General features: G+C 43.7%; 1 protein-coding gene across 1 annotated transcript in view; it reads left to right on the forward strand.

The window, feature by feature from the left end:
- The window catches only part of TSPOAP1 (TSPO associated protein 1), a 112404-nt gene that overhangs the window by 87371 nt on the left and 1532 nt on the right, over window positions 1-23501 (forward strand). The window contains exons 23-26 of the mRNA XM_040422146.1: window positions 4808-4911; window positions 8172-8243; window positions 22125-22238; window positions 22553-22572. Of these exons, the coding sequence (XP_040278080.1) occupies window positions 4808-4911; window positions 8172-8243; window positions 22125-22238; window positions 22553-22572 (310 nt within the window). The remainder of the gene's footprint in view (window positions 1-4807; window positions 4912-8171; window positions 8244-22124; window positions 22239-22552; window positions 22573-23501) is intronic.

A 23501-nucleotide genomic window follows, 5' to 3' on the forward strand; every position in this document is an offset into this window, starting at 1 on the left:
AGATTCCAGCCCTGTGGCGCCATCCACTCCATCTCCTCTTAGTGGTATCCACAGAGGACGCTTGGCAGTTAAGAGGCAGCGTGAGCAGCAGCATCCCCCCTTGGATGGCTCCGTCTCCCCCCATCCCTCGCCTGCGGGCGCATTCGGACGTCTCTCCCCCCTCCCTCGGGGGAGCGTAAGTCTGAAGGGATATTGTCCGGCTCGAACGTGGTCATGGAGCGTGACCTCCCGCCTAAGCTCTGTCCGTGATGCCTTTAATCTCCAAGGGGATTCTCCTCACTGGTTGGGAGTTTTGCCCCCTTTTTTCTGCCCAAAAAGCCGGAGACTGACTGGTTTCCCTTCCCATAGGGAAATTTCCGAGGTCATATCCAGGACCCTCCCTGCCTTTAACGGCTCCTCTCTGCAGGATGCCGTGGACAGGCGCCTGGATTATCTGTCCAACTAGCTGACAGACATGTCCCTACGGCTTGCCTTTGCCTCGGCTTGGGTTGCCAGAGCTCTCTCGGTGTGGTTACAGCACCACCACCAGGACCTGGCGGAATAAGATGCGTCCGCTGACGCACTGGCCTTGGGTTCTCAAAATGTCCTAGCTAAGATAGATTCCCTTGTCGCCAGGGTTAACCAAAAACACTCTCCCTGTTTTTCGGCGGTGCCTCTCCGAGGACGCAGTGGACAGGCGTCTGGATTCTCTCTCCAGATCCATTTTCTCACGGGCTGGCACGTCCCTGCGACCTGCCCTTGCCTTGGCACTAGGTTGCCAGAGCCTTCTCGGTATGATCGCTGACGCCTCCACCAAGACCTGGCAGAACAAGAGACATCTGCGGACATGTTGGATTTGATTTTCCAAATGTCCCAGGCTTCCAAGTTCCTTGCGAGGCCTCCAGGGTCAATGGTTCCTCTGTGCCCGCGTTCTAGCCCTCTCGATCATCAGCGCAGAAGGGTCTGACAGAAAGGTGGGGCGCTGACAGTGATTCTAAGCGTGCCCTTGCTAACCTCCCCCTCGAGGGTTCCTGCCCTCCTGGCGCCCGAGGACACAGGCAGTCTGCCCTGCTGCTCCTAAGCAAGCTTCCGCGAGATAGGACGCCCCCACCCCTCGTGGTGGGGGATCCGTCTGCTCTCCACTCTTCAAGTTTGGGGGGCCCATGTTCTGGACGTTTGGACTCTAGATATTCTAACTTCCAGTTACTTCTTAGAGTTCGCGTCCAGACCGCCGGCAAATTTTTCTCTTCATGCCTTCCGAGGGATCCGGGCAGAGCCTTGGGCCTCTTGATGGTCCCTTCTAGGCCAGGGGGTTTATTACCCCAGTTCCTTCAGAGGAACAGGGCACAGGTTTCTACTCGATCCTACTCGTATTCCCAGAATGGGAGGGGTCGGTGCGTCCGATCCTAGACTTGGGGCTGCTCAGCGAGTTTTCTGCGAGTATGGAGGTTCCGAATGGGTCCCTCCGCTCCTTTGTTCCTACTCTTCTGCCAGGGTAGTTCCTCGCATCCGTGGTACATAAGGGACGCCTAGCTGCATGTCCCTATTGCAGAATCTCACCGATGATTCCTGCCCCTCACCATTAGTGGCCGTCACTACCGGCTTGTCGCCCTGCATTTTAGGTTGGCGACCACCCCTCGGGTCTTTACCAAGATCCTTACACCGTCCCCGGCGCTTCTGTGCATCAGGGTTTTTTTCTTTGCTGCCCTACCTGGACGACATCCGGATCGTAGGGGTGTCTTACAGACTCCCCTGCCGGATCCAGGGGGCGGTGTCGCACCTCATGCGCTCCCCGTATCAACAGCCGGGAATGCATGCGGATCCTGGGTCTAATGGTGGCCTCGAGGCCGTGCTAGGCCCAATTCCACACCCGTTAGCTGCAACAAGAGATCCTTCCCTCGGGGACATGACCTCTCAGGGTCGGACGCTCGCGTCCGCCCGTCCCAGCAGGTTCGGGCTTCTCTTCCTTGGTGGCTGTCTCTTCCGAATCTGACGTCGGGGAGGTCTGTTTCTCCCGGTCTCTTGAATGATAATCACCACCGAGACCATCTCCTGATGGGGGGGCGGCGTTTCTCCGGTTCCTCACAGTCCAGGGGGTTTGGTCAGGGGCAGAATCCCGCCTCCTGATCAATATTTTAGAACTTAGAGCGTTTTTTTCCTCCCTCTCCCATTGGACTCCTTTCCTTGCCGGCCGTCAGGTGCAGATTCAGTCGGGCAATGCCACGGCTGTGGCTTACATCGATCACAAAGGTAGGACCCGCAGCCGGGTGGTGATGCAGGAGGTGAGGAGGATCCTGCAGTGGGCGGAGTCGCGCGTTCCGCTGTTGGCGGCGGTGTACATCCCGGAAGTCGACAACTGGGCAGCGGACTTTCTAAAGCCGCTACAGGGTAGATCCGGGCGAGTGGTCTCTGCATCCAGCCGTATTTGAAGACGTCTGTCTCCGGTGAGACCGTCTGAACGTGGACTTCATGGCGTCCAGGTTCAGCAACAGGGTTCCGGTGTTCCTGGCTCGCTCTCGGGACCCGAAGGCACAGGGGTAGATGCGCTGGTGTCTCCGTGGTACGCACAGCAGATTGGCGCAGCAGAAGCGGCTGGGCCTGTAACCCAGAGGTCGACGGATCGAAACCGAGGACTTCTGAAGTTCTGCGCAAGATGAAGGCGGAAGGAATCCCGACCGTTCTCATCGCCCCGGATTGGCCTCGTCGCGCATGGTTCTCTGGTGTCGCCTGGATTCTGTCGGACGCCCCACGGCCTCTTCCCGACAGTGTAGATCTCCTGTCTCGAGGACCGCTCTTCCACCGGAATTTACGGTCGCTTCATTTAAGGACGTGGCTGTTGAAACCTTTATCCTAAAAAAGAGGGGGGTCTCGGATTCTGTAGTTAGAACCTGATCTGGGCAAGGAAGCCGGCTTCCTCCAGGATTTGCTACCATACCTGGAAGCCTTCCTGCTTTTTGTGAAAACTCAGGGTTCCCTCCCCTTCATTTTCTCTATTCCGGTGATTCTTTCTTTCCTTCAGTCTGGCCTGGAGCTGGGGCTGTCCCTGAGTTCCCTGAAGGGCCAAGTTTCGACCTTAGCAGTCTTCTTTCAAAGATCTCTCGCTCTCCTGGGTCCTGTGAGGACCTTCCTGCAGGGGATGGCACGTTCGGCTCCTCCGTACGTCCCCCCTTTTGTCTCTGTGGGACCTCAATTTGGTCCTCCGCACCCTTCAGTCAGCTCCCTTCGAACCTTTGAGGGAGGTCTCCCTGACTTTTTTTGCCTGGAAGGTGGTCTCCCTTGTAGCGATAATTTCCATTGGGCGAGTATCGGAGCTAGTCGCTCTTTCCTACCAAGAGCCTTTTCTGGGTTTTTCATCAGGATAAGGTAGTACTCAGTCCTGTTCCATCCTTTTTGCCCTTCCGCCTTTATGAGGATCTTTGTCTGCCCTCCTTTTGCCCTTCTCAGGGAGCGCGCTTTACTTTTCCTGGATGTGGTCTGGGCCCTGTAGGCGTATCTGAAGGCTACTGCCTCCTTTTCGCCGTTCGGACTCCCTCTTTGTGATTCCAGAGGGGCCTTGTAAGGGCCTGGCGGCCTCTAAGGTCTCTGTGACAAGATAGATCCGCTCGTCTTTCGCCGCAGCTTATCGCGCTCGTGGCAAGGTTCCCGCGTCGCGGATTACTGCTCTCTCCACTAGGGCGGTGGGAGCTTCCTGGGCAGGACGCAATCGTGTTTTTGCATCTCAGCTGTGTAAGGCGGCCACCTGGTCGTCCTTACATACTTTTACGAAGTTTTGTCGGTGCATTCCCTGACTTCGGCTGATGCTGTCTTTGGCCGCGGGTTTTTACAGGATGCGGTTCCTGTTTGACCACTGGACGTTCCTCCTGGCGGTGCTGATATTTCTCCCACCCCATGGACTGCTTTAGGACGTCCCATGGTCTGTGTCCCCCAATGGAATAGAGTCCGAGAAAAGGAGAATTTTTGTGAAACTCACGTGTCAAATCTTTTTCTCGACTTTTCCATTGGGGGACACAGCTCTCACCCATTCTGCCTGTTGCAGGAGGGATTTTCAGTTCAGTTTCTGTTTGTGGTTGGACCTCATGGGCTTTGGTCCGATGGCTTCCATTATTTTTTCTTCTACTGCTTTTGTGACGCCTGAGTTTCTCCTGCTGGAGCCTGGGGGTATAGCCCGAGGAGGAGGAGCTCTTTCATTTGCATAGTGTCCCTCCTACTGATACCTCAAGCTATACCCATGGTCTGTGTCCCCCAATGGAAAAGTCGAGAAAAAGATTTTACAGGTGAGTTTCACAAAAAATCTCCTTTTACTGTGAGGGGCCCGGCATATGGGGGCCATTTTTATAGTATTGGGTAACCCCTTTAAAGAATATTTAGCAATCAAGGCTTTTCTAGAAAGCCACCTCGGCTCGGAATCGTGTAGGAGGTGTTTAACCATAGCGATACCCCAAACAATGTATTAGTGCGTTCCTGTGTGAATTCTAGATGATCCTGCAACGGGAGGGGTTTCAAGACCCTATAGGATAGACATCCTCTGAAAGGTTCTCCATGCTGCTATAGTATTTTCGTATAATGACCGATTGCTTTATCCAATGAGGGAATGTATTGTAACTTTGTGTGCAGAAATTACTAGGGACCAGGGAGCACAGAAACCAATAAATCGTGCACCTATGCACCTTTGATTACATTACATAATCTAAGAACATTTAGTGCAGGTGAAATTAGGTTCCTAAATAAATCATTTGCAATATACATATTTTGGGTGTGTTATTTTGTGTTTTTTTTTGTTTTTTTTCTTTGCCAAATATTAATTGATGAATTTGTCTGTTACTATTAGGGATACGGCTAAAGACCAGTAGATCGGATCTGAGCAACTCCATATCAATGGTGGCTATATTTGATTATAATCCAAAAGAAAGTTCTCCCAACCTTGATGTTGAGGTACGTTGTGTTTGCGGTGGTGCAATTAATCAAGCAGATCACCTAGGGTTGCATTCTGTGCCTGCACATCCATGCCTGCATAGGGATAGTACAATAATGTGCCAACATGTCTGCATGGGATATGGCAATGGGACACCTGCTCACATACTGTGGCTCCAGAAATGGGCCTTTGTCAGGTAAATAGGGAGGTTTGAATCAAAATATAATAATGAACATCAAAGTTAGAATTGTTAAAGATCATCTGTAGCCAGGTTAAATAAAACGGATAAGGAAGGTTCAAAAGAGAAAACTTAGATAATGAGGGCTAAAGAATAATGTTTAATGTATAAGACATATACTGTAAAAGTTCCCAAGTGAAAGATACTCTGCTTAACAGAGCTTTGTGGCCAAATTAGACATTTATCTTGTGGAATGGCAGAATCTGATCTTGTATAGCAAAGGCACTAGATCACCCTTAAGGACTAATTTTCGTCCAGTTTTTCACGCATAATTTTGTGTTCAGGAAAAATTGCAGCATGATCTATGTGTGTTTTTCACGCAGCTCTGGCTCCATAGAAGTGAATGGGGCTTGTGTGAAAAACAGAATACGGTACATCCAGATGCAATGCGTTTTTCACTGATTGGTTGCTACGAGATGTAGATTGTTATCCTTCAGTTTTTCCTCACCTACATTGGCAGAAAAATAAAAATGTTATGGATGTTAGTATATGGTAATATAAAGTTAATAAAAAGTGATTTTCATAATGTGAAAATACAAAAATATAATTAAAAAAAAACTATATACATCGTTATCTTAATAATTGAATAAATCCCCCCCCCCCCCCCCCCAAAAAAAAAAAAACACTCCTAGAATTGCAATTTTTGGCCACATCACAAAATTTTTTATGAAAAGCGATGAAAAAGCCAAATGAAAACTACAGCTTGTCCTGCAAAAAGAGCTCTCACACAACTCTTAAAAGCTCTTAAAAACCATTTCTGCAAATTCCATGTTAGAAAATTCAGAAGCTGCTCCTTCCCTTCTGAGCCCTGCAGTGTCCTCAAACAGCAGTTTACAAGCACACATGGAGTGTTGCCATATTCAGGGGGGAAAAATGGGTAACAAATGTGGGGTGCATTTTCTCCTGTTACCCCTTGTGAAAAGTTAATTTTCACAGCCAAGTTTTTTTTTTTTAATTCTATGAAACGCCTGTGGGGTCAAAGCACTCACTATGCCCCTCGATGAATTCTTTGAGGGTTGTATTTTCCAAAATGTCACTCTTGGAGTTTTTTTTTACTTTAGGTGTATCTCGGGGTCTCTTCAAATACAGCATGACACCTGGAAACCATTTTACCAAAATCTGCCCTCCAAAAACCATATGGTACTCTTCCCTTTTGAGCCCTGCCATATGCCTATACATCAGTTTACAACCACATATGGGGTGTTTCTGTAAACTGCAGGTTTAGGGTAATTAATATTAAGGTTTATTTTGTTGTTAACCCTTGCTCTGTTACAGGAAAAAGGGATTAAAATGGAAAATCTGCACAAACAAAACTTGGCTTTAATACCTAAAGGGTTAACAAAGTTTCTAAAATCAGCTTTGAATAATTTGAGGGTGTAGTTTTTAAAATAGTTATTTATGGGTGGTTTCTATTATGTAAGCGCCTCAAAGTGACTTCAGAACTGAATTCGTTCTTAAAGGGGTTATCTGGGAAATAATATTGATAACCTATCCAGAAGATAGGTCATCATTATCGCATTGTCAGAGGTATAAATCTCAGCACTCCACCAATCGGCTGTTTTTAGAAGCTGTGGCAGCCTCCTGGGCACTTACCAAGTAAGCGCCATACATCAAATAGCAGCCGTGCTTGGTATTGCAGCTCAGCCCCATTCAAGGAACTGCAGCCTAGGCCATATGACCAATATATGGTTTTGCCACATGCCTGGCCCCTTCTAACAGTTGACCTGGGGGGTCCCAGGTGTCGGCCCCTCGCCAATCTGATATTGATGACCTATAAAGAGGATAGGTTATCAATATTAATTCAAGGATAACCTCTTTAAACTGTCTGTTTCTATCACGGTCGGCGTGGCTATCACATACGTGACACAGAGGGAGGGAACGAGGAAGGCCCTGCCCAAGTGAGAGGGAAGATGGTGACCCCTGACTCACCTGGCGGCTGGCACCTGGCTGCCCTGACGTCCCTAGACGGGTTCCTCACCCGTACGCCGATCACGTGCCTAAAGCCCTGGCTTTCCCTGAGCTGAGCCCTAGGTAGTGAACAGGGCGATGGGTTACACTAGTCCTAACTCTAAGGGAAAACACCAAGGGGAGGACAGACAACACAGACTCAACATATATTCCCAGGTGGGCGACAACAGGAGACAACAATAAGCCAAACAGGGATCCGGAGGGTAGCACACAGGAACAACAACCAGGATTAACCACTCCAGTGGGTCAGTATAGATGTCCAGGCAGGAAGCTCTATAACTGGCAACTAGAGAAGTGTGAGGGGAGAATATAAGGAGGTAGGGGAGTGGCAGACAAGAAACAGCTGAGGAGGAGAAGCTACGGATCCCTGAGAGAGACAAAAAGGATAGCAAGGCAAACACAGAAAACAATAACTAAGAAACACCATGATCTTTAGCTATAGAGCGCGCAGCCACCCGCTGCGACTTCCTGACCCCGGGTATAACTGAGTCAGACGTGGCTCTTGATACCCTCGTGACAGTTTCAGAATATTTTTTTTCAATTTGACAAATTGTTTATAAACTTCTAAGCCTTCTAACGTCCTAAAAAATTTAAATGACATTTACAGAATTATGCCGACAAGAAGTAGACATGTGGGGAATGTTAATGACTAACTATTTTGTGTCACTATCACTATCTGTCTTAAAAAGTTGAGAAATTCAAATTTAGAAAATTGCTATTTTTTAAATATTTTTCATGAATTTGGGATTGTTTAAATAAATAAAGCTAAAATATATTGGCTCAAATTTGCCACCAACATGAATTACAATGTGTCACGAGAAAACAGGCTTGGATAAGTGAAACCATTCCCACGTTATTTCCACATAAAGTGACACACGTCAAATTTGCAAAATCGGGCTTGTTCAGGGGGGAGGTTAAGGGGGGTAGATGGTCTGAAGTGGGTTAATGTTGAAAGGCTATTTCAGTTTGTTGTGGTTTGGTTTATTCTATATGTGGATCAGATACTTTTGAAATATGAAATCTAGAAAATTGTATGGATAGTTTAATGTTTTCTTATGTTTCACTTTCTATCAGGCAGAGCTAAACTTTATTGCGGGAGATGTCATCACAGTATATGGACCAATGGATGAAGATGGATTTTATTATGTGAGCTATATTCTCTATATTACAACTTATACAACACTTGGAAAGTGTCTGTTGTAATTTGTGTTGCTAAAATGTGTGTTGTAAGCATCATTTTAGAACCTGAAAAAACACACAGACGACTTGCATGTTTAGATGATTGTAACAGAAAAGAGATATTTATACTTAAAGGGGTTGTCTCACCTTGGAAAATGGCATTTATAATGTAGAGAAAGTTAATACAAGGTAATTATTAATGTATTGTTATTGTCCATATTGCCTCCTTTGCTGGCTGGATTCATTTTTCAATCATATTATAAACTGCTCGTTCCCATGATTACGACCACCCTGCAATCCAGCAGCGGTGGTCGTGCTTTCACACTATAGAAAAAAGTGCTGACTTCGCAAAGTAATAACTTCGGCTCATCGGAGCCAATACATTCTAATACTGTAAGGAGCGCTTGCTCCATACAGTATTCAAACGAAGTATTATGCGAATTGACCTTGGATGTTTCATCCAAAGTCGATTCGCTCGTCCTACCAGCCACCAGAGAGGACGGAGCTTTTTCCTATAGTGTGCAAGCACGACCACCACTGCTAGATCGCAGTGTGGTCATAACCATGGAAACGAGCAGTTTATAATATGATGGAAAAATTTATCTAGCCAGCAAAGGAAGCAATATGGACAATCACAATACATTATTAATTAACTTGTATTAACTTTCTCTACGTGAGAAATACTATTTGCTGAAGTGAGACAACCCCATTAAGCCCCTTTACACGAGCTAAGGCAATTATCAGGAACCATAACAGCGCTCTCTAAACACTAACTGCAAAATCAATATAAAAAACCCACTGCACGTTGTATATATACATTGACCACTATAGAGAGGGAGGGTGAAAACATCTATACCTTCTCCGTGCCGAGCCCAGCTGTCACTGACAACCCGCTCCCCTCTCCTGCAGCTGCACAATCTCATTCTCGGGAAAGTCCTTACAAAGAATGTACAGTAATATAGTCCCATGGGTGGTCCACAACTAGTTTAAGGTGATTAGCAATGAGAGAATTTCATATTTTGACATTTGTTTTCACTTTGTGTTGTGGTATTTACTGAATTACGTTATGGATTCCGTTACCACTGACCATAATGCAATTCCATGACTAAATGCATAACGGAATGGCTTTTAGAGGCATTCCGTTATTCATTCCGTCATAATAGAGAAGTCTATGATTGTAGAAGTATGTGATCTGCACTCCTATATTGTAGTCCGGGTGCTTGTGAGAGAAAAATACTCAGGGAAAGGGAATACCCACGGCACTCTAATTTGAGTAGATGCAATTATTTTCAATAATCAAGTAGGTTCACATGACTTAGTTTTCCATATAATGTTGTTTCATATCCAAGAATAGAACAAACATATTAGCCACATTGTGTTCCTCGGACGTTTCGGTCTATCATTAGACCTTTTTCAACGGCATCTGTAATTATCATATTGCATTTTTAGGTATAAACTGGTATACAACATAGGAAAGCAAATGAGTGAAGGAAAATTAGAAAGCAGGGTAAATAGAGGTCCAGAAGTAAGGGTAAAGGTTATTTGGTAATTAAGGAATAGTATTCCTAGGTGCATAATTTGAGGAGCATGGTGAATAGCAGATGAGGTAATATCATAGTGTGAGATCAAAAGGATGACGTTAAGGTAAGTAGGTAAGTATATGGATTAGGTATAGGTAAATAGGTACAGTACAGACCAAAAGTTTGGACACACCTTCTCATTCAAAGAGTTTTCTTTATTTTCATGACTATGAAAATTGTAGATTCACACTGAAGGCATCAAAACTATGAATTAACAAAATGTGGAATTATATACATAACAAACAACAAAAGTGTGAAACAACTGAAAATATGTCATATTCTAGGTTCTTCAAAGTAGCCACCTTTTGCTTTGATTACTGCTTTGCACACTCTTGGCATTCTCTTTTCACCCTCCCTCTCTATAGTGGTCAATGTATATATACAACGAGCAGTGGGTTTTTTATATTGATTTTGCAGTTAGTGTTTAGAGAGCGCTGTTATGGTTCCTGATAAATGTGTTAATTCATAGTTTTGATGCCTTAATAGTCATGAAAATAAAGAAAACTCTTTGAATGAGAAGGTGTGTCCAAACTTTTGGTCTGTACTGTATATAATATAGGTAAATCGTGGTATAGGTCATTATGAAGAATTAGGCAAGTAGTGTAAAATTACCTCATTGTGCCAGGAGAGTAGGAGCAATCCTGGATGTATTGCTCGTCTATCTAGGGTGTTCTATTAATGGCCGATCGTAGATTGCGCCGGCTGGTGACGTCAGAAGACATGACGTCATCACGCCGGCATCTGGGGAGCGGGCGCATGCGCACAGAGTGATAAGGGTTAAGTGCGATACAGCTTAGGCTACTTTCACACTGGCGTTTCTGGGTCCGCTTGTGAGATCCGTTTCAGGGTTTTCACAAGCGGCCCAAAACGGATCAGTTCAGCCCCAATGCATTCGGAATGGATAAGGATCCATTCAGAATGCATCAATTTGGCTGCGTTTGGTCTCTGTTGCGTTTTTTAGACGTCACTAAAACGCAGCTTGCAGCGTTTTTGTGACCGCCTGACTATGCGGAGCCTAACGGATCCGTCTAGACTTACAATGTAAGTCAGTGGGGACGGATCCGTTTTTCACTGACACAATATGGTGCAATTGAAAATGGATCCGTCCCCTATTGACTTTCAATGTAAGTCAAGACGGATCTGTTTTGACTTAGACTTTTTTAATGAATAATTCAAACAGATCAGTTATTAACGGATACAAGCGTTTGCATTATTCGTGCAGATCAGTCTGTGCAGATACAAGACGGATCCGCACAAAACGCGAGTGTGAAAGTAGCCTTAGTCTGGAAGCTGCACGCATGTCAAGTAGAGACTGTGTGTATAGTGAGGGAAAGGCAGGGTGGGCAAGAGGTGTGTGTGCGGGGGACGGAACATGAGTATGTGTGATACCAATGATGAGTATGTAAAGGAAAGGATAAGGACAGTGTTATAGATTGAATATTATGAATTAGATATGGTGATGTAAGGGCATGGAATATATTAATAATACAAAGGCAGAATGATGTATACATTAATTAAAGGCAAATAGGCAAAATAATACATACATTAATTAAAATGAAATATATATACATTTATTGAAATGAAAAATAATCATGAGAAAAATAATCATGAGAGAACCGGAAACGAACCAAACAATATAAAAAGAGAAAAAAAACTGTATAAGGACAAAAACCTAGAAGAAATATATTTTATGATGAATGTTTTTTTGAAAAAAAGAGGAAAACAGCAATATTTTTATATAATGAGTAAACACTAGGCGAAAAATTAAATTAAGAAATAAGGACGTTAGTGAGGAAAACTGCAATTATGGAAGAGAGGGAGGAGGGGGTGTAGGGGAAAAATTCTCACCCATGGTCGTCTAATCCCAATCAACGTGTCTGAAATAAAGATAGAAAAATTACATTATCATCATAGTGGAAACAAAAAGTCGTATTCTCTATTTAGTCCTTTAGATGCTAAAGTGTCCAGTTTGTGAATTCAAAAGGATTCTCTCCGTTGTGATTGTAAAATCCGATATGACAACATATAAGGAATCGCAAGTGTAATAGTCTTTTATGGGAAATTTCAGGCACAGACCGTGGGGGCAGCCGTGTGCGGATCGTGAACCCATTCACTTGAAAAGTAATGCACGCGCTACTTTTTTGCAGTGCGGAGGCACGGCCACAAACACCACGGAAGCACTCCGTAGTGCATCCGTGGGGTTCTGATCCGTGCCTCCGTTCTGCATCTCCGTGATTGCGGACCCATTCAAATGCACACGGCCGGTGCCCGTGTACCGCCGTATGTGGGTCGCAATACAGCCACGGGGGGCACTCGGTCATGTGCATGTAGCCTAATTTTGCTTATTATTTGCCTTTAATTAATGTATACATCATTCTGCCTTTGTATTATTATTTTCCATGCCCTCACATCCCCATATCTAATTCATTATATTCAATCTATAACACTGTCCTTATCCTTTCCTTTACATACTCATGTTCCGTACCCCCTATACCACAGATTTACCTATATTATATGCCTATTTACCTATACCTAATCCATATACTTACCTTAGCGTCATCCTTTTGATCTCACACTATGATCTTACCTCATCTGCTATTCACCATGCCCCTCAAATTATGCACCTTACAGGGGGGGCGGAGCCAACTGAGCATGGTGGAAGACGTGTGAGCTCTGAGCTCCTCACCATACCACCCGATCTAAAGCTTTTATATAGCCCTGACCGACATAAATATGGGCAAATCAAACAAAGAGAAAGGTGGAGAAGCCACGCAGGCGACAAAGTCAAGGAAATCACATGGAGAGCTTGACAAATACCGCTACAAGAGGACGGCGTCTCCTGCAGCCAGAGGGAAGATGGCGGCGGCGGAGGACAACGATGCAGCCCTGGATATGGATTCAGATGACGCAAGCTCCTGCGCTCCCTCAGAGCTGCCTGACGAACCGGATCCTGCTCCGATCACCAGAGCTTTCCTGCAGAGGTCTCTACAGCAGTCCTTAGCTCAGGCCCTATCCCCTGTGTTAACGGAGTTGGCGGTCATCAGAACGGAGGTAACTCATGTGGGGCAGAGAGTGGAAGCGCTGGAGGAATTTCAAGCGGTTGCGATACAACACAGTAAGGGCTTACAAAGCCATGTGAAATCATTAGGCTCCCAGGTGGACAGTATATATCTTCATTTAGAAGATCAAGAGAATAGGGGGAGAAGGAAAAATGTTAGAATAAGAGGTGTCCCAGAATCGGTGGCGGCAGAAGCATTGCTGGACAGTGTTAAACAGATATTCGCCATACTTGTGGGGGCAGAATGGGCCGAAAATATCATCATTGAAAGGGCGCACAGGGCGCTTAGGCCTAAGCCTGCTGCAAGTGAGCCGCCTAGAGATATCATTTGTGCCTTACTGAACTACCTCGATACATCTGCAGTGCTCAAAGCAGCAAGGGAGAGAGAAGAGGTTACTTTTGAGGGGAACAAAATCCTGTTCTTTCAGGATCTGGCAGCAAGCACGCTAGCCAAAAGGAAGGCATTGAAACCCCTCACGGCAGTTTTGAGAGAAAGGAGGCTGCCAATGAGGTGGCTTTTTCCGTTCGGTTTGAGTACCACTGTTAACGGCCGGCAGATTGTGGTGCGACATCCAGATGAACTTACTAAGATATGGGAGGCCCTGGAGATTTCTCCCCTGGACATCCCTTCCTGGCTCCCTTCAGCTAACATGGAGAGGCTGCCCAAGCTTTCTGGTCCTTTACCCTGGAAAGATACGCCTAAGTACAAGAATGCAAGGAAGAAACCGCTGACAGGGGACTGAATTGAGGCCTCCTGATGTTGGAGGTTGAAGTTTTACCTCTCTCATGGTAGTCACTTGTCCCAGAGAGAGCCTTTGTTTACCTGCTTGCTAAATATGTGCTCTTTATTAAGAGATATTTAAAGTTGTCACCGTTTAAAATGTTCAGGTTCAACTATTGCTAGCAAACTAATCAGATGCTCAGTTTGATATGCCTTGGTACTGAGAGAGTGGTTTAGATATAGTCATAATACCACAGGCCTCAGAGCATGTGGAAAGGCATACTCTTAGTCCATACATATGACATAAGTTCAGAACTCTTGAAATGTTATTGTTATTCGGTCAGTTTTACTGAAATTGTATAAGAGGTCGGGTGAGTGGTTCATCTAGATTTTTCTAGAAGTCTTTACCTATGTCCCCTCCCCCAATCTCTTATTCTCTAAATGTAATTACACTATTGCGCTGTACAGCGCCTATAGGACTGGGAAGTCCTTACATGCTGTTTATATGTGTTTTTTATGTCTTTTTGTCCTTTTACTTTACTTTATTGAGTCGGGTCTATAGGTTCACTGATGCTAATGAGAGGTCTGGTCTAGATACCAAGTATTCCAGATATGACGCACATTATACTTTATTCACTTAATGTAAATGGAATGAACATTCCGCAGAAGCGTAGCCAAGTTTACCACACACTTAGAAAAGAAAACCCTGATATTGTGTTTCTACAAGAAACTCACTACAGACATGACCATGTCCCCAATATGTCCAGTAAACTTTTCCCAGATTGGCATCATGCCACACACTCTTCGGCATCTAGAGGTGTCTCTATTGGTTTTAATAAGAATATCCCTTTTCAGTTATCAGCGAAATTAATTGATCCCAACGGCAGGTTTCTCTTTATTAAGGGAAAGGTCTCAAACTCAATGATTACCCTTGCAGCTATATATGCACCAAATAAGGGTCAAATTACGTGGCTGATACAAGCTCTGGAATCTTTGAAAATGTTCTCTGAAGGGATTTTAATACTAGGAGGTGATTTCAATATTGCACTAGATCATGAGATGGACTCCACATCTGCCACGACCCTGTTATCGGGAAGACAGAAGCGTAGATTGCAGATAACTCTGGCAGATGTGGGCCTATCTGATGTGTGGAGATTGACTCACCCAGAGGAGAAGGACTTCACCTTTTTCTCTAAAGTGCATGGTTCTTACCAGCGCATTGATTACATGTTTTTATCTAATACTGTTATCCCCATGGTTAGGGAAGCTACCATAGGGTCGATCACAATATCGGATCATGCCCCGGTGATCCTGAAGTTAGTATTGAATGGCATGCCTGCAAGGTCCTGGTCATGGAAGCTCAATTCTACCCTCTTGGAGGAGAATGAACATAAAGATAGGGTTAAGAAGGTGATCCTAGATTATTTTAGCTTAAATGAAACCCCTCAGATGTCATGCCCGATTTTGTGGGAGGCCCACAAAGCTGTAGTAAGGGGAGAGTTTATCAGTATAGGCTCAAAGGTTAAAAGACAAAGAACACAGTTGATAAACTCCCTCCTTTTGCAGATTTCCACACTGGAAAAGCTACACAAAAAGGCGCAGACAATTGAAGTTTTAAATCAGCTAAAATCCCTAAGGTCTCAGCTAAAAGACAAGCTGAACATTAAATCAGCTAAAATATTACAGGCGTTGCGTTTCAAATACTACTCACATGGAGATAAGAGCTCTAAATTGATGTCGAGCCTGCTAAAGGCACAGAGGAATAAGTCCTTTATTCAGATAATTAAATCAAAAGAAGGCCAGAGATTGACGGCTACACCAGCTATAGCGAAAGAATTCTGCAGGTTCTATACTTCACTATATAATCTGGAAGGGGAAAGTGGGCCCGAAACTAGGGATAGTGCGTTGCTACAAAATAACATTGACGCTTTCTTGAAATCTATTGATGTGCCTGCCTTGTCTGCTGGAGATAGAATAGATCTACTGAAGCCATTCACTGAGGAGGAGGTGGCCAAGGTTCTCAACAGCATCCCATCTGGGAAAAGTCCAGGACCAGATGGTTTCCCTATAGTGTACTATAAGAAATTCGCGGAAATACTGATCCCACATTTCACCAAGATGTGTAACTCCCTCCTAGGGGGTTCGACCCTCCCATCGCAGGCCCAGGAAGCGACTAATACTATCATTCACAAGGAAGGGAAAGATCCGGAAGCGTGTGGTAGCTATCGCCCAATCTCACTCCTTAACACGGATCTAAAATGGTGGGCTAAATTGCTAAGCCATCGGATAGCAGGTTTGTTGCCTGGGTTGGTGGGGGAGGAACAAGTGGGGTTTGTGCCCGGCAGGGAGGGCAGGCACAATGTTAGCCGAGTGGTTAATGCAGTTTGCTATGCTAAAAAGAAAAACATGCCTTTAATATTGCTAGGGACAGATGCTGAAAAGGCTTTCGACAGGGTTGGTTGGCCTTTCATGCGTAGTGCCTTATTGGCGTTTGGTTTCCCTGATACTTTTGTCACAGCAATTTTCTCCCTGTACTCAGCTCCCACAGCCCGTATTTTAGTCAATGGTACATTGTCGGACCCCTTCATTATTAAGAACGGTACTAGACAGGGGTGTCCTCTCTCCCCATCTCTATTTATATTAGTTCTAGAAACACTTCTACTGAAATTCAGACAAGACCCCAGTATCAGGGGAATCAGACTCAGGGGTGATATGCAGAAAATGGCAGCATTTGCTGACGACTTGCTGCTATTGGTCACCAACCCTGTCGAAGCAATGAAGCAAATACTAGACACCTTTAAAGCTTTTGGGGAGATTTCCAATTTTAAAATTAACATGGAAAAATCTGAAGCCATTGGAGTCTCAATACCCCCTTCCCAAATGATAAAGATAAAAGGAATGACCCCCTTTAAGTGGCCCTCCACTGCGATTAAATATCTGGGAGTCATGATCCCAGCCAATCCCTCTCAGCTGTTCCAGCTTAATTACACTCCGTTATTAGCAAAAGTGCAAACGTTCTTGAATAAATCCCTATTACCTAGAATTTCATGGTTAGGGCGGAAAAGTGTATTGACCTCTTACATCCTACCCCAAATACTTTATATGTTTCGCTCCCTCCCAATAACAATACCCAGATCATTCCTGAACAGATTGAGATCTATTATGGGAAAATATCTATGGGGTAACAAAAAAGCTAGATTACCTCATTCTCTACTTATAAGGAAGAAGAGACATGGAGGAATCTCTCTGCCGGATATCTCCGCCTATGTTCAGGCAATCCATCTAGAGAGATGGTTGATTTTAACTAGAACTGGAGATAATCCTCTACATGTACGCTTTGAAAGAGAGATACTGGGGAGAAATAGTACGCACTTGTTATGGCATAAACCTCCAACTTCAAACCCTCAGGAAATTATAAGTATTATAACTAAGAGTACTATTAAGGAGTGTCAGAGGTCATTAGCGTTAAACCTTAGCAAAGGAGATCTATCCCCTATTACACCTCTCAATATTTTGCCCTATGTCCTATCAGATAGAATTATAGAGGCCAACCCGGTATGGGATTCTGTATCAGAGCTCAAAGTAGGGGACCTTTTGAAACTGCCTCTCACCACTGATATCTTTAAATCTCTCAGAGGGGAGCCACCTGGAGTAGGATCAGATATTCAAAAATGGGACTTTGAAGTAACATGCAAAAAGTTTAACTTATCTAAAAAACATTCGAAGATAGATCCATCTTGGTTAGAGACTATGGTTCTATTGCCAAAATTGCCAACTAAAACTTTATCCTTAATATACAGACAGATTCTAGAAAAAAGAGGAGATAATCCGCCCACTTACCTTAAAGAATGGGAGAAGGAACTAGGGATAAGCCTTGATGACCCTATCAGAGCTTTTATTCTGTCACATTCACATGGTTTCTCCAGATGTGTCAGAGTGCAGGAGAATTCACTCAAAACCTTAACCAGATGGTACCGTACACCTGAATTTCTCCGGAAAATCCACTTAATCAGCTCCAGTGAATGTTGGAGATGTAAGGAGGATGTGGGTAGCATTTCCCATATATGGTGGCATTGTCATAAAATTAGACAGTTTTGGAATTCAGTGGAGGAGACTATGAATAGGATCTGCTCAGGAAACCTGTCACTCACTGCCCCCTTAGTTCTGTTGTGGAGGCCAGAGGGCAACTTTACTCCTAATAAAAATAGTCTACAGACACATATGATAACAGCCGCCAAGTTATTGGTCCCAGCTTTATGGAGAACTACAGAACCGCCTACTATAGCCATGTGGTATGAGAAAATGAATCACTTATGCAGAATGGAGGAATTAACCAGTTGGGAGTCTCACAATAGACAGAGGTTTTTGAAAACTTGGCAACCTTGGTTGTCGCATATGGTTACTCAACAGGAACAGTGACCCTGGGATAACGTCATACGGAAGAATTAGAGGAGCAGAACTCCTGACAACCCAGAGGGGAATTAATCTGTTTGTAAGAATAGGCTCTATATTAACATGGGTCTCAAGATATAGTTACAGCTTTTGCGGAAGGAAAACAGATATATAACACACTTTTCTCTGGTAGATAGACTTCAGAATGTGGTTGACCAGGTATAGAGAGTGAACCACCTCGACTATTAGGTTTTTTGTCTAACAATTTAGTCTTGGTTTTTTGGACCCAATTTTAGTTATGTTAATTATTTTATGTATGTTCATTTAAGTGGGAAATCCATTGTATGGTACCTGCAATCTCACAATGCATGATAAGTTAGGTTTGCGAACCACTTGTTATCTTTGGATAGAGGTTATACTTGTGACTTGCACTAACTTGCCATTTAGACCAGTTGCACTGGTCATGCCTTTTTCCTAAATACTTAAAAAGTATATGTGACAATATGATTTTATGTTGAAAACTTTAATAAAAAGAGAATGTTTAAAAAAAAAATTATGCACCTAGGAATACTATTCCTTAATTACCAAATAACCTTTACCCTTACTTCTGGACCTCTATTTACCCTGCTTTCTAATTTTCCTTCACTCATTTGCTTTCCTATGTTGTATACCAGTTTATACCTAAAAATGCAATATGTTAATAAGGCTAGTTTCACACTAGCGGCAGGGGAGTCCGGCAGTCTGTTCTGGCGGGTGAACATCCTGTCGGATCCGTCCTGCCGCTAGTTCACGTGTGCCCCCGGACTGTCGCTCCGTCCCTATTGACTATAATGGGGGCGGGAGGGGATTCCGGCGGCAGCGCACAGCGAGAGGCAGCCGGACTAAAAGTACTGCATGTCGTACTTTTAGTCCGGCTGCCTCTCGCCGTGTGCTGCCATCGGAACTCCGCCCCCATTGACTATAATGGGGACAGGGGAAGAGTTCTGGCGGCAGTCCGGGGGCACACGTGAACTAGCAGCAGGACGGATCTGACAGGCTGTTCACCCGCCAAAACAGCCTGCCGCTAATGTGAAAGTACTCTTACAGATCCCGTTGAAAAAGGTCTAATGATAGACCGAAACGTCCGGGAAACACAATGTGGCTAATATGTTTGTTCTATTCCTGGATGTAAAACAATATTGTATGGAAAACTAAGTGATGTGAACCTACTTGATTATTAAAAATAATTGCATCTACTCAAATTGGAGTGCCGTGGGTAACAGAAGTCTATGGGCTGCATAACTGAGCCGTCCCTTTTCCGTTATGCTGGAGTCCTCTCCTGCATAACATAAACCGGACGGATCCGTTATGCAGGCCATAGACTTCTATTATGACGGAATGAATAACGGAATGCCTCTAAAGGCAAAAACATTTCTGCTGCACGGAAAGTTCCCAAAAGCACAGTAATCTCTATAATTCTTAAATAGAAGACATTTGGAACAACCAGGACTCTTCCTATAATTGACCACCCCACCAAACTAAGTTATTGGGGAGAATGACCTTGGTCAGAGAGGTGACCAAGAACCCATTGGTCACTTTGGCTGAGCTCAAAAGATTCTGCATGCAGATAGTTGATCTTCTGGAAGTTCCTCCTATGACTGCAGGACTCCACCAAACTGAGCTTTGTCAGATTGGCCAGAAAGAAGCCTCTCCTCAGTAAAAGACACTGGAGTTTGCAAAAAGCTCTTAAAGGACTCTCAGACTGTAAGGAACAAGATTCTCTTGTCTGATAAAGCCAAGATTGAACTGTGTGGCCTCATTTCTAAATGTTATGTCTGGAGGAAACCAGGCACTGCTCATCACCTAGCCAATTCCATCCCTACAGTGAAGCATGATATTAGCAGCATCATGCTGTTGGGGGTGTTTTTTTTATTAGCTTAGACGGGGAGAATTGTCAGAATTGAGGAAAAGCGGAATAGAGCAAAGTACAGATATATTATTAATGAAAACCTGATCCACAGTGCTCCGGATCTAAGACTGGGTCCAAGGTTCACCTTTCAACAAGACAATGACCCTAAACATCTAAGACAACACAAGAGTGGCTTAAGGACAACTCTGTGAATGTCCTTGAGTGGCCCAGCCAGAGCCCTGACTTGAACCCAACTAAACATCTCTGAAGATACCTCAAAGTAGCTGTCATTCAATGGTCCCCATGCAACCTGACGGAGCTTGAGAGGATCTGCAGAGAAGAATGACAGAAAATCTCCAAATCCAGGTGTGCAAACCTTGTAGCCTCTCATACCCATTTTGGGACTGCAAGGCCAGGCTGGAGGTAGGAACCAATGCTCATAAGCAAGAATTAAGCATATTAAACCATTGGATATCCGCTCCAATGGTATAATAACAGCGACGTTCTGTCTTTATGTGCTGTTCTCGGCACATATGCAGCAATAAACATGGCATATTCCAGACCGGACGACCATGTAATGTGTATAAGTTGTCCTGAGAGTTGTGCGGCTTACTCCCCACTACTGCTTAACCCCTTCAGCCAGAATGACATACCTGTATGTCATTGTGGCTAAGTAAATGCATGGAGCAGGCTACTGCTCTGAGCACCCGACCGCAAAGACCGAGATCGTGATGACGCTGAACCCGGTCATTTAACCCCTCAACTCACACTGTCAATAGGTATCGCAACATTTGTGGGGTTAGGCAGAGGAAGGGGCTCCCTTGCAATTGGAGCCGTCACAGTGAAATTGCGGGGCTCTGATTGGTTACCATGACAGTCTGGGGTTTGCTGAAGGTTCTCAGGGCCTTCATTGCTACCTGCCTGTTAAGTCATGCATGAGGCATGGCTCAACAGGCAGAGTGTCAGAACCCTAAAGACCAGAGAGCAACGACCTTTCTCGCACTAACTGTTCTGAAACTTTATTTCCCAGAATGCATAATTTCCCAAAAAATGCTGAGCAAGTGTGCATGCTGGGAGTTGTAGTTTCACAGCAGCTAGAATGCTGAAGGTTGTTAACCACTGCCATTGACCATAATAGTTTTCCATTATTGTCTAGAGAACAAGTGATCGGAAGATTGCAGGTTCCAGCCCTCTAAGGGGCTAAATGTGATTTATGATAAAAAAAATAGGTATTGCAAAGTCTGAAATTGCCTATTAAATTAGTCCTGACTATTAAAATATATTTTTAAAAAAATCTGTGTAGTGTAATGGAATAAAAATAAAAGCAATTTTTTTGGTCACCTTGTCCCCCTAAAAAATTACATATAAAGTACTGTACACATTCCTTATGGCAACGCTAAGCACTTCATTGCTACAATGTTGGAATTATCAACTTATGTGTCTTAGTGTATTGTGCAAGAGAAAAAAACAACAGAAAAAGAAAAAAAAATTGAATATAAAGTGATCAAAAAGTTCTGGCTTTTGTTTTAGTACAAAAAAAATAAAACCTGTATAAATTTAGTATTGCTGTAATAGTATTGACCTGCAGAATAAGGACGTCATGTCATTTTTATCGCACAGTGAAAGCCGTAATATCAAAAACCTTGTTGGAGGTGTTTTTTTTTGTTTTGTTTTTTAATACGCACAGAATTTTTCCCTGATTTTCTAATACAAGACATGGTACATTTAGTTGTGCCATTATAAAAATATATATAAATAAAACTTATCCTGCAGAAATAAGAGCTCGTATGGCTATATGAACGGGAGATTAAAAAGCTATGACTATTGAAATGTGAGTAGTAAAAAAACTAAATTGGACCCGGCCCTTAAGGTGTTAAGAACATATGCACACTATAATATGGGGAGTCCAGTGGAATAGCTCAGCTGAGCTTTCTGAAGTGTATGACTAGCTTTGCCTAACATACTGTACACAGAAAGGATTGAATGGTTCCAAATATCATGGGGGGGTCCTCTGTGACTCCAGTTAGTGATCACTTGACTTTTTTTCACAGTCTGCATGGTCAGCCATTGAATAGAATGGGCTTTCCATGTGGCCTTAAAAAAAAAGTCAGCATGCCTTTTTCAGCCGCTGAACATGATTCAGAGCATTAGTTTTGGAGAATCTTACGTGAATGTTAATAATTGTTACTTCTCCATTTATACTGAACAGGGGGAATTAAATGGTAAAAGGGGATTTGTGCCATCCAATTACTTGGAAGTCTCACAGACGCAGGCTCCCGAATCAAAATGTCCAGGAATAGTCCATTCAAAAGGTGAAAAAGAGGTGAGAATTTTGTCAGGTGTAACTGTCTGAATAGTTTAGTTTATTTCTGATTAATGCAGTTTGTATCAGATAGATTATGTAATGCAGCAAAACACTGGTTGGCCAAGAAGTGGACAGCTTGGAGATGTGAAGTAGTTACAGTGTACCTTTCTGTTAATAGTAGAAGTTACCCATTTTATAAACTATTAGTTATTATGATGGTATTTTAAGCACAAGTCTGCAGCATTTGTCCTTTGGTGTAATGGTGCTGCTTTCAGTATAATTGATGTTATCTTTTTGTCTGTGCCTGTATATGTCATTCTTGGGATCAACAGAGGTTGAGAAGAAGAACCAAGTGATAGATTTAGACAGAAAGGGACAGACAGACATGTAAGTGAGAACGCCTTTCCCAGCACCAGTAGAGTAAACCTATTTATGCACTCCTTTCCCATCTCTTCTGTAGATAACGTAGTCACACCTATGTTTTCCTGTAAGTGTCCCAATGACTACTGTAACACAGTGCTTTCAAAAAATGTACTTAAATGGGTTGTCCCACAATGGACATTAATCATCTGTCCACAAGGATAGGTTTTAAATGTGCGATCACTGGGGCCCCTCCGCCGGGACTTGCACAGAAAGCTAGAGTGGGGTTCCGAAATCCCCTATGCCTCCTCATTGCACAACCGCAGTGATGAGGTGGAATGGGATGATCATCATCGTCTATGGGGTTGTCGGAAACAGCCATGGGTTGTACTCTGCTGTTTCTGTCAGTCCCATAGACTTTTTATGGAACAGCACCACAGATACTCGACCACTGCTCCATTCAGACTTCTCACTGTGATTGTGTAGGAGGAACAGGTGACTCAGGACCTGTTTTAGTGATTGTGGGGCCCCAGCAATCAGACATTTAGAACCTATCCACAAAAATGACCATTGTGAGACAACCCCCAGTAAAGGCCTACTAAATGTCAGAGTAAAAAAAAGCTAAAGTTTTTTTTCCCCATCCCTAACTGATAGAATAATGGTCCCTGTGTGACCTTGCAGTCTATCCCTTTTCAGCAATGATGCAGTAAATACAGTAATTTTTTGTGTTTTGCCTTGTGTCATGTATAGAAGAAAATTCAAGCTAATTCAGGTTGGCAAGTCTAATATATATATATATATATATATATATATATATATATATATATATACATATATTTTAGAAAAGCAACAAAAAAAAATTATATTCTATTCTTTTCGGTATTTAATTTAACCTAGAACTAGTGCATTCAATAAAAGTAT

This window comes from Bufo bufo, chromosome 3 (genome assembly GCF_905171765.1).
Source record: "Bufo bufo chromosome 3, aBufBuf1.1, whole genome shotgun sequence".
In the NCBI taxonomy this organism is placed as follows: domain Eukaryota; kingdom Metazoa; phylum Chordata; class Amphibia; order Anura; family Bufonidae; genus Bufo; species Bufo bufo.